At 39.9% G+C, this 12,663-nt stretch overlaps 1 protein-coding gene across 1 annotated transcript in view; it reads right to left on the reverse strand.

The window, feature by feature from the left end:
* Positions 1-12,363, reverse strand: part of KCTD9 (potassium channel tetramerization domain containing 9) — a 61,046-nt gene extending 48,683 nt beyond the window's left edge. Inside the window, exons 1-2 of the mRNA XM_082842617.1 lie at positions 12,299-12,363; positions 1,599-1,720 (exon numbers count right to left, since the gene is read on the reverse strand). Coding sequence (XP_082698743.1) covers positions 1,599-1,720; positions 12,299-12,346 — 170 coding nt within the window. The 5' untranslated portion in view covers positions 12,347-12,363. The remainder of the gene's footprint in view (positions 1-1,598; positions 1,721-12,298) is intronic.
* Positions 12,364-12,663: the final 300 nt, after the last annotated feature.

The following is a 12,663-nucleotide window of genomic DNA, read 5'->3' on the forward strand; positions in this document are numbered from 1 at the left end:
TTACCACGATAAGTCTAGTAACCGTCTGTCACCATACAAAATTATTACAGTGTTACTGACTATATTCTTTGTGCTGCCAATTACATTCCTGTGACTTATCTATTTTATAACTGGAAGTCTGTACCTCTTAAGCCCCTTCACCTATTTCACCCAACCCCGCCAGTCTCCTCCCCTCTGGCAACCACCAGTTTGAGTTCTAAATAGGTAGATATTTTATAGTTCAGAAGGCTTCAGTTATGACCTTCTTCAATTACGACCTATGTTGTAGACATTTTTATTTCTATAAGAATGTAAATTATATTTCTGTAAGACATCACAGGAACACATAGAATTTTTCTTGGAAGCAGAGTCTGTGTTTGTTAAGGAGAAATTTAGGTTGATATAAATCATTCAATTATCCACAGAAACACATAGAGGCTGGGAGATAGATACTGAAAAACTAAGAAACTCTTATAATTTATTTGGAATTAAAATCTTTATCTTTTAAGTCTATAATCTTTTCTACTTGTTCACCATGCCAGTTAACTTTTTAAGACTAATATGAAAATTTGTTTTCCTCTAATTGACAAAAATCAACTATTAAATGTATGACCTGGGTAAGGCATTTAAATTCTCAGATGTTTAGTTTCCTCATTTATAAAACAAAGGGACTAGAAGTGTTTAAAGGCAGTATGTTATATTGAAAGGTTATTCTGACCTGGGTTTAACTGAATATTAAACTTTGTATACTACCATAATTTAGAACATCATTATCTTCACAACATTAATTTTAGAAAACCCACACAGGGACTTCCCTGGCAGTCCAGTGGCTAAGACTCCACACTTCCAACGCAGGGGGTGTGGGTTTGATCCCTGGTCAGGGAACTAAGATCCCACATGCCTTGCAGCCAAAAAAATAAATAAAAAGTCCATGCTTTGCCAATTAAATGAGGTAACTTGGGCAAAGCAAATACAACTTAACTGGCACAGAGTCAGTACTTAGTTTGTGTTCCCATTCCATCTTCTTTGAGCCCCCTCCTGCTCCAAAATTCTATGATCCCAAGAGGATGGAATGAGGTGAACTGGACATTGGTTTTAAAATATGCCTGGCATACTTAAAAAAACAAAACCCCAAACAAACAAACAAACCAAAACCACTGCTGTGGTGGATCACTAGTGAGTTAACTCTAGTTAAAATGCTATCTTATTTAGCAAGTTTTCACCAAAGTAGGTCTCTGTAAACGCTTATAAAATTCAAAGCATTCTTAGGAAATTAACTGAACAATAAGCAGTAGCATATAAAAGAGATCAATTAAGTTTCTAGTATTAAAAATTCGTGTCTTATTAGATCCGTTTCTAGTAACATAGAGATTCCTCATAGCCGTATGTGAACTCTGCAGAAAGACTATGAGTATATTGGAATGTATTCATTCCAGGGTTTTCTATCTGATCAATGCATCATAAGTGCAAATTACTTAAATTCCAAAGAGCAAATTCTAGGCAATCATTTGCCAAAATCCTGCATTCTTAACAGTGATTAAATACTGCTTAAGGGAAACAGCATAGCACCAAGAAGCTGAGGGCACACTGTAGATGGCTTATAAAAAGGTGAAGGTTACCTGATCAAAGCAATATCATCAATCAGTCCACCTTTCCCATTATACACACTGGTGGCTTTTATGCCGAGTTTATTGCTGGCCACAGAAAGCAAATCAGATAAAGTTCCATATACAGCGACCACCTGTAAACACACCAGATTAATTTGAACAACTTACGTAATCAATTTTGTCACTCACAAATTAAAAACCACCATACTATAAACAGGTCTAAAAAATCAGATTATCATATAAAAAGAGATTTTGAGAGGTTCTTAAAAGTTTCTCTTTTTCTTTTATGACTGAAATATTTACTTAGTGCCTAACACTGCTGAAATCCAAGACTAGAGAAATCGTCGCTAAAAACAAACTACAATCTTACAGTATGTTAAACAGTGCTCCAGTTCTGATACAAAAGAGACCCGCACTTGACTTTAGATTCTGGCATTTTCTAGCTGTCAGCTCAAGACAAATTATTTCACCTCTTTATGCTTCTGTGGCTCTAACTGGCAATGAGGAGAACAGTTACACCTGTATCAGAAGGTCGTCACAAGGATGAAATGAGTTAATGTACGATAAGAGCTTCCCAAAGTGCCTGAGACCTATTAAGTCTTTAAGATGTTGCTTTTACATTATTCCTTTCTTACAGGAATGGTTTACTTTTTTAAACAGGAAAAATTTACTGTTTATTATAACATTTACCATGTCAATGACCATAACAGTTAACGACTTCCCACCTCATTTAACTTCAATAACTATTTATATACTGTATAAAAGCCAGATTTTGGCTAACATTCTAAGTACAGCGTAGACCTGGGTTACAATGAATTGCTCCGTCCTGCTTTAAATCAGGCAGTCTGACACTTGTGCAACATACACGCAGTTGCTTAGGTAGGGGGTAGAGACTCTGTACATGTTGTGAATTCTTTGCTCCAGCCATAACTGTAACTGTGTATAGTTGTATCATTATCAGTCAGATCTCTGAAAATTATGAATAAAAAAGAGGGTGAGGAGATGAACCTGAAGCATGAGCAGCCAGCTGACTTCCCACAGGATACTGGATAAAGGTGCCATATGAAATGGAACCGGGGCTAGTCCTTTGTTCACTGGTCACTGGAGTACAGCAGACAGTGAATTTTTCGTTAAGTAAATGAACAGTCAAGTGTGGAGCGAGTTGTTTGCCAATAGGAGTGTGTAGTGTTTCTACCGCAGAGTACAGAGATTCTAACTCTTTTCTCTTGGATCATGACCTATGAGAAGTGTTGCAAGCTGGGGCATTTTGGGGAAGAGGGGTAGGCAAGCAGAGTTTAAAGGGAACTACGTGGATTATTAAAGATAATGCACAACCCAAGTGCTCATAAACGTCTGAATGGATAAACAAAATGTGGCATATCCATACAATGGAATATCATTCCGCTCTAAAAAGGAATACGATTCTGATACACGCTACAACATGCATGAATCTTGAAAACATTATGCTAAGTGAAATTAGCCAGACATAAAAAGGACAAATATCATGTGATTCCACTTGTATGAGGTACTTAGAACAGGCAAATTCATAGAGATAGAAAGTAGAAGTATAACTGATTCACTATTCACTTTGTTATAAAGCAGAAACTAACACACCATTGTAAAGCAATTATACTCCAATAAAGATGTAAAAAAAAAAAAAAGAAAGTAGAAGAAAGGAGGTTATGGGGCAGAAGGGGTAATGGAGAATTACTGCCTAATGAGTACAGAGTTCCTGTTCGGGATGATGAAAAAGTTTTGGAAATGAAAAGTGGTGAGGTTACACATATGAATGTACTTAATGCCAACGAAATGTACACTTAAAATGGCTAAAAAGGTAACTTTTATGTTGTGTATATTTTACCATATGATAAAAAAGATAACAGCACAAAGCACCTGGCAGAGTGTCTTACACCCAGCAGACACTGCCATAAATGATTGAAGCTTGAAGAAAATGTGTCCCCCGTATTTCCTATCATTTTTCACCTTTGTAACAGAGCCTGGAATTCTAACCATTATTGCAGATACGAGTTCCAGAGGAGAAAGATTTAGAAAATTCTTAGTATAAGAGCAACTATGACAAGAATGCTGTTGTTAGAAAGGAGGATCTTCTTACTCTCCCCTCACGGTTCCCAGACTGTAAAAGGTGTTTTGCATTTGCTTTGGTCAGTCGCTTGGCTCTTAGCTTCTTGTATAGCTTCACATGGTTTTCTTTCGCCTGACATTATCAGCTCCTTGCCCTAACATTAACTTTCTCCACCCCATTTCCTTTCACTTCTCTCCCTCAAGCATCATAAAATGGTTGGAAATTCTATGTATCTCTCTATATTATGCTCCTGAATTTAAATATTAGAGCATACCACTTTACCTAACTTATTTTTCAAAAATACATCACTTTGGGCTTCCCTGGTGGCGCAGTGGTTGAGAGTCCGCCTGCCGATGCAGGGGACACGGGTTCGTGCCCCGGTCCGGGAAGATCCTACATGCTGTGGAGCGGCTGGGCCCTGTGGAGCGGCTGGGCCCGTGAGCCATGGCCGCTGAGCCTGCGCGTCTGGAGCCTGTGCTCCGCAACGGGAGAGGCCACAACAGTGAGAGGCCCACGTACCACAAAAAATTAAAAAATACATCAAATTAAATTGTTCTCTACTTCCATTCGATTGACTTGATTTTTCCTGTGGGTCAGTTGTTTCCTAATGAAAATACAGGCCACCTGCCATGTTCGAAAGCCACACTGTCCAATTTGGAAGCCACTAGCTACAAGAGGCTATTTAAGTTTTAATGTATTGCTATTAATTAAAATAAGTCAGTTCATCAGTTACAACAGTCATGTATGAACTGCTCAACAGCCACAATGGCTAGTGGTTACCGTATTACACAGCGCAGATATGGAGTTATTTCCTTCCTCACAGAGCGTTCTATTGGACACTGCTGCTTCAAAGAGCAGAAGAAAGTCAGGAACAAGGAAACAACTATTTTAACTCTGTTAGGCTTGACCATGTCATAGCAACTCACAGTAACCAAGTGGTAGAGTCCAACTCAAACCCTGTTGTTTTGTATGGAAGGTTGAGTAGTTATCATCTTTCTTTTCTCCCCACTGAAGTCAAATTTGATTATAAGATTAAAAACAAAAACAAAGCCACACATCACACAGTTTGGCAATTTCAGGGCAATCAAAGTAAAACAGGTGTTTCCTTGTAGGCTGCAATACTAAGGAGCACATTCTAGATACAAATTGAGTTCATATTTATTTTATTATCACTTAAATAAGCCCTCACATAGTATTGAACACAATTTATCATTACCTCAAATATTTTCTAACCTGACTTCCTATCTAGACTGTGGTTTAATAATAAATTTTTAATTTGTAAAAAGTGGTTATTCAGTGAATTTAGGTAACCAATAATCCCTTGTAATGCTGATGAGCAGCAATGAAGTACATCCCTGTACTACCCAAATCTCTAACATCCAGAAAAGAACTGCAGCCAGTTTAAAAAGGATCCTCTTAAGTGTCACAGTGTCTGGTTTATAGCAGGTCTCTGATAAATGTTTCTTGAATGTCAGATGAAATTTTCATTGCTTTCAGAGTGTTGAACGAGGACATGCCTTTTCTGTGTGTGAGTCAGTTATATTTGTCTTTTCCACTGACATTAAGTTAAAAAACAAAGTACACAGTAGAAATGCTATTCTAAAGTGATGTTCATATAGTTCATATGAGTATGGAAAGTGGCTATCTTTGGATAGAATTAAGGTTCACTTATGAGTTTTTGTTTTGTCCTCCAGATTTGTTACAATGAACTTCTACTAGTTATGCAATAAAGGAAAAAAGTTTTAACTTAGGGTTTCCATAGCTCTAGATACTAGATTTACAAATAAGAATTATTTTAGCAGTTGACAAGTAATCTGGTAATGGACAATTTTCTTTAAATGAAATAACCAAAGGGCCATCAATTAGAGAAAACAGCACTGAAATTACTGCAAAGAATCTTATAGCATTGAAAATCTGAAAATTTACCTTAAGTTGGGCCAACATACTTGTTTTTCATTTGAAAGGCATTCTTAGCATGTTTTCAACAAGATCACTTTAGCTGACTCTCTTGAGCATACTAACAAATAACTCACGAATAAGACTGCAGACATAATATTTTAAATCTCAATGAGAATATCAGATTTTAAAATGTGATATACCTGTAAAAGATTTTAAGTTTGTGAGAAAGTCTCAAACAGACTGGCACATGTACCCTTCATTATATATCAACTCTGCTGGGAAAAAGCAACATTGGAAATCTTGTATATCATGGATGTGAGCTCTAACCGTTATTTACTAAGCTGACTTTAGTCCTCAGAGAGGCCAAGCATTTATAAAATGATCACGCTTACAATGGCTATTTGCTTCACGTGTGTTCTACTTCCTAGTGTAGACTTGAAGTTTCCATGCCACTGTGATTATCCATTTTAATAACCTAAGCACTATACTTAGAATGGAAGCATTCTATGGAATAAACTGAGAAGCATGCCTATTAAAGTTTATGGCCAAAAAAATAAATAAATAAAGTTTATGGCCACTATGTTATACTACTATTTAACTTAATTCTTTCTAAATTTCAGATCCCACGACAAGTGAAAACTATCCACTAATTGGGAAAGTAAATGGTACACTGTGCCTACCAGGACATATCAGTTTAATGAAGTTTTAATCTGTCTTTAAACACTGAAAACAAATTGTAATCTATGTTATTCAAATTTAAAAACTAAAACCTGCACATGTATTTAAAACATGTTTTTTTTAAAATGCCCACCATAACTATTACATAATACACAATCAATAAATAATCATTGAATTTATGCAGGCCAATTTACCCAACCGACCCACCAATCACAATAACTAAATGTAGAATCTATTTACTCTGCCTACACTTTTAGTTTATACATTTCAAAAATTAACTATTTTATTCCTAAAAAAGATGACTACATCAAGAAGACAAATGTTAAAATATTTAAAAATTTTAAAGTCTGACAACAGCAAATGTTGAAGAGCATATGTATCAATGAGAGGGTTTATGCAATGCTGGTGAGATATAAATTACCACAATGACTTTCAAAAACAATTTGCCATTATTTTAAAAAATTAAACATTCACATACCTTAATACCCAATAATTACAACTTCCATATATATCCTAGAGCAGTGGTTCTCAAAAGTGAGGTCTCTAGACCAGCACCATTAGGATCACCTGGAAGTAGATTAGAAATTCAAACTCCTAGCCTCACCCCAGACCTAGTGAATCTAAAGCTCTGGGGAATGAGGTCCAGCAATAGTTGCTCAATTCCTCCAGGTGATTCCAACGCATGCTAAAGTTTGCAAACCACTGCCCTAGAAAGATGCTTGCACGTGTGTGCACCAGGATATACAGTAATACTCGTGGCAGCACTGTCAATTTCATGGCAAAATATAAAGAAAATAAACAACCCAACTGTCCACTGACAGGAGAATGGATAAACTGTGATAGTATTTGTATATACTTTGTATAATTATTATAAAGCAGTGAAAATGACTAAACTATCAGTATGTGGGACAATATAGATGAAATCTTAGAAATATTATACTGAATGAAAAGCTCATGTCCAAAACGACTATGTAGGGCTTCCCCGGTGGTGCAGTGGTTGAGACTCCGCCTGCCGATGCAGGGGACACGGGTTCGTGCCCCGGTCCGGGAAGATCCCACATGCTGCGGAGCAGCTGGGCCCGTGAGCCATGGCCGCTGAGCCTGCACGTCTGGAGCCTGTGCTCCGCAACGGGAGAGGCCACAACAGTGAGAGGCCTGCGTGCCGCAAAAACAAAAACAAAAAGACTATGTACAATGTGATACCAATTTAGGATATGATATATCCCAAAGCTGACAAAACATATAGTTTACTTATACATACATATGTAGCAAAACTATTTACTGAAAAAGAATTCATGAAATTGGCTGCCTTCATGGGATATAGGAAAGTAGACAAACACATTAAGTTTTGATAATATGCTATTTCTTGAGCTGTGTGGTAAGTTTACTGATATTCATTATATTATTTTCCTTTTAATTTTATGCATATTAATATTCTTTATTGTATTCTTTTATACGTATCAAATACATTTTAAAAACGTTTAAACTTAAAGAGCAAGTTTCTTATTAATGTTTAGATTTCAATAAACAAAGCTTTACATAGATTTTCACCTTTCTTCAACTCAACACAATAAATTCAACTCCGGAAACTCTGTTAATACCAACAACACATTTCTGACCTAATATCAAAGCCAGAAGAAAACAGGTCTGGGACCAAGACTGTAAACATCAGTACAGAATTAAGATCTATTTCATATCCCACTATATCTGCAGTGCCTGGCATGGTTCCTCCTCAAAGACGGAACTCAGTCTAAGTGTTGACTGAATGAATGAATAAGGTATACAAAAGGTCTAAAACTGGCACAGCACATTATTGAATATTCTCAATTTAAAAAAAAAGCAACTTATGTCCAAGATGTACGGAAACTTTGAATTTACATTGGGTTGCTCAAAAGCCACTCACTACCTTCAGAGATCTAAGTTCTCATTTCATATTCCTCGATGCCAACTATTACACAGAATGTTAAAAGGAGAACAACGGGAATTCTGAGGCATATGGAGAGAGGATGAAAAGGTTCAAACCCGACTCTTCTGGAGCAACTTAAACAAACTAAAATGTAAAGATCCCGTTTTTTTTAGAAATATGGCCTTCAAATGTTTTTCACTATGTACCCCTTAAGTAAAACGTTTTTGGGCATGGCCTCAAACATTTGTATACTTATTTACTTATTTATAAAGAATATACCACTGTCAGGAAGAATATAATTTCCCAAATGATAAGAGGACTTTTACTGACTCAAGACGATGAGTAAACCAGTAAAAATCCCGTAAATATTTATCATTAAGCTTAGTGAACTCCTGCCAAATTCAAGGTTGACTTTATACATTAAAAGAAAAAGAAAAAAAAAAATCCGAAACTGTCTTTGTGTGCTGGAAAGTACTTTGAAATATCTTGCTAATTGAGATGACCTCATCCTATTATTGGCTAATATCTCAAAGAACGATATACACTTGGGGAGCAATTTACTGTTAATAGCAGTTATTAAATTGGACTTCAAATAGTCTTCTTTAAAATTTGGCACTTTTTGCCCTCTTCTCCGATCTATAAATCCACTGTTTTTTGTTTGTGTTTTTTTTTTAAAGATTGGCATTTTTATTTATAAATTTATTTATTTATTTATTTATTGAGTTGTGTTGGGTCTTCGTTGCTGTGTGCAGGCTTCTAGTTGCAGCGAGCACGGGCTTCTCATTGCGGTGGCTTCTCTTGTTGTGGAGCACGGGCTCTAGGCGCGTGGGCTCAGCAGTTGTGGCGCACGGGCTTAGTTGCTCCGTGGCATGTGGGATCTTCCCCGACCAGGGCTCGAACCCGTGTCCCCTGCATTGGCAGGCGGATTCTTAACCCCTTTGCGCCACCACGGAAGTCCCTGTTTTTTGTTTTTTGTTTTTAATCTGAGAGTTTGTATTAGAAGTGGCAGCCCTGCCATTTCTCATGGCTTACTTGTGCTTGCCTAGTTAGTATTGTCTTTGATCTGCATCTTATTTGAAGGAATCTTGTCAAGCCACTTGGCATTTTGGTGAGGGTTAATTTAGTGAAAACGGTATCATACACATCTTAACCTGGCACATGTAAGCTTTACCATATAACAATATGCAAAAGGGAACCAACCGATGAAGAAGCGACTGTCAGCTTTTCCCATGTGAACGTCCGGCCTCCTTTCAGAAGACCTGAGACCAGCTGACATTCTCAGTCATTAAAAGCACCTGTGTCGGGCTTCCCTGGTGGCGCAGTGGCTGGGAGTCCGCCTGCCGATGCAGGGGACATGGGTTCATGCCCCGGTCCCGGAAGATCCCACATGCCGCGGAGCGGCTGGGCCCGTGAGCCATGGCCGCTGAGCCTGCGCATCTGGAGCCTGTGCTCCGCAACGGGAGAGGCCACAACAGTGAGAGGCCCGCGTACCGCAAGAAAAAAAAAAAAAAAAAGCACCTGTGTCTTTCCAGATTGGACAAACCAAGTCTTAATATAATTTTATATCTTTAAGTAAAAGATATAAATAAAAGGTGTAATATTTCTTCTTAAACTCTACTGGATCCACTTGCACGCCCCCTGTGGTGGACCCTCTCACTCTGGAAAGCACTGTTTTAGAGAAGGCACAGCCCCCTCTTCAAAACATTTAGTAGTCACACTTATGTTTACTCAGTGCACAGAAAAGTCAAAAGTCTATGATGTAGTCCCCTGCTGTGATTCTGTGTCTTCCTAACCCCAAGCTTCACAGCCCAGGCTGGCAACCACTGAACAAGCTTTAAAGGAGGGAAACTTATTTGAAAAAGACAGGCATTACTCTTATGGCCAGGAAACAAAAACAGAGGCTAGGTAAACAAGGAGATGATGAAAGTGACACAGACATTCCAACCGGTGGATAGGAAACCAAACTCTATCTCCTTGTAGTGCTTTGTTTCAGCTCCATGAAAAATCACGTCAAGATCATGCCAACCCTGACGAAATACAGTCACTATTTATACAGAAAATACATGTTACATATTATTCTGCTCTCTTTGGTCAAGTAAGAGTAATTATAATATTATTTTTTTAATCAGCTTAAGGGAGAGGAGAGGAAACACTGACAAGCTTGGCACAGAATGTTTTCCAGTTAAGTAGCAAGGATTATGGCATGACTTATTTTTAATATTGAATCATACTGGTATTCTCTAGTTTGGGTTTTTATAATCTTTGTAACATAAACACATTTAACTATTTGAGTTTTTTCCAATTATCTAGCAAAATATTTTTAAAGCAAATAAAATCAAATCCAAAAACCTAACCTAGGGCTTCCCTGGTGGTGCAGTGGTTGGGAGTCCGCCTGCCGATGCAGGGGACACGGCTTCGTGCCCCTGTCCGGGAAGATACCACAGGCCGCAGAGCGGCTGGGCCCGTGAGCCATGGCCACTGAGCCTGCGCGTCTGGAGCCTGTGCTCCGCAACGGGGGAGGCCACAACAGTGAGAGGCCCGCGTACCGCAAAAAAACAAAACAAACAAACAAAAAAACCTAACCTAGTCAAAAGTAAGTAGCTTTCAGAAAAAAGCCACCTTATTAAAAATATGGCAAGACTAAGCCCGCCAACTTTTGACAAGAACAAAATTCAGTAGTTTCAGAAGAAATAGTTAAATATTTATGGCTGGGTCTAAACATGTTGTCTTCCATGGAATAACACAGCAGAGATGTTAAATAAAAGGGTCAATGAGAGATCTGTTTTTGAGAACGTACTGCAATTGAAAGTTTGGATCTACTAAATCTTTCTTCCCGTAACAATATATGTTTTAGATTATGAGTAGTAATCAACAGACAAAACAGGTACAGAAAAAGTTAAAAAGGGTCAGAAATAATGTGAATCTTGGGAAGCCTATTTTGAGGCAGCATTTATGAAAATTCAAGAACTTGAATTTATTATGCCAGTTCTGTTTTTATATGAGCATTAAATCTCTAAAACCAGAAGAACGCAACATTATAGTCAACACACTACAGTGAGGTTCAAATTTTTACAGCACGTTCACTCAAAACTGCAGAGTAGCTGGAAAGCCATTTTTTTAAACCGTGGCACAATTACGCTATTTAAAAATGTGCAATGTTTCCGAAAGATGCAGGAAACAAACCATTCTGGCTAATGAAACAGGGAGCCCAATCTATCTTCATCTCAGACTCACAAGGCTTAATTATTTTAAACGTCATTTAGCCACACCATAAACGTCTGCCTTAAACAGTCAAATTTTCCAAAGAAGCCGAACTTTCATGGGTGGGGCAAGAGGCTGAGAAGGAACAGGATTCATGTTGGCTTACTCCAGCGCTGGAAAAATATTTAGCACCACACACTCAACAAAGGCCTAACACAGCAAAGAGCAATGTCCAATCAATCCATTTTGGTCTATTGTCCTAGTCCTCTACGGAACTAAAATACGGCGAAAGACTAAAGCGAGTACAAAAGTTTGACGGCGGCGGGGCTTGGGGCTCCTAAAGTGGGGGAGGGAGGGGGACCATCAAGAAAATGTCACCAATTTTCCATCCGTCTATTGGTCCTAGGATGGGAGAGTGTTTTACTCATCCACGGAGAGAAAGAGTTGAAATTCTTTTCACCTGATCAACCTTACACGCCTTAATCGTTACGGCCACTTTCTGGAGCAGACCATTACTCAGCACGAAGGTGGGAACCGGCGCCTTCTGTAGCCAGGGGTGGGGGGCAGCGGGGTCTTGGGGGAAGTGGGAAGAGGAATAGAAGCATCAGGTGACAGCGGCCCCCCCACGCCCTCCGAGTCCTCTGTTCTCCAGGACCCACACCTGGACTTGGGAACGACTGAGCACAAGTTGACCTGCGCGCTGGTCCCCAGAGCAGCTGGGGAGTCCAAGGGCAGGCTCGGGCTAGGGATTCCGGGGGTGGGGGGGAGGCCGCGGGGACCCGACGTTCGCCTCCTCCTGGACGCCCCCCACCCCGGCGCACGCCCACCTCCCCGCTCCCAGCCCCTCTCCCCAACTTCAGCCCTCAGCCCTGTGCGCCCGCTCCGCACTCCGCTGCCCTCGCCCCCAGCAGCCGGGCCCGCCTCGCCTCCTCCCGACCCCCTTACCTTTCCATTCTTGGGGCTGCCGTTAAGGAACAGGGTCACCCGCCTCATCGCGCTGCCCCCACTGGGTCCTGAGTGAGTCGCCACCCTCCCACCTGGCTCTCCTCCCACCTTTTTCTTTTCCCGCCCTTCCCCTCCCTCCACCCACTCGGACTCTCCTCCCTTCGCCACCTTCCTTCCCTTACAGACACACACACACAGGCACGCACTCTCCTACCCACACCCCAAGGTTGGCGGGTCCTCCTTCCCACCCCGCCCCTGGGCTCCTCAGTCAGCCTGGGGCCCTTCCCCCACCTCTCCCAGACTGACTCTAAGCTCCGCCAATCAGCGGGCAGCGCCGGCCAAAATTCAGCCAATCATCGCCCTTC

This window comes from Leucopleurus acutus (assembly GCF_964270905.1).
Source record: "Leucopleurus acutus genome assembly, chromosome: 7".
Taxonomy (NCBI): Eukaryota; Metazoa; Chordata; class Mammalia; order Artiodactyla; family Delphinidae; genus Leucopleurus; species Leucopleurus acutus.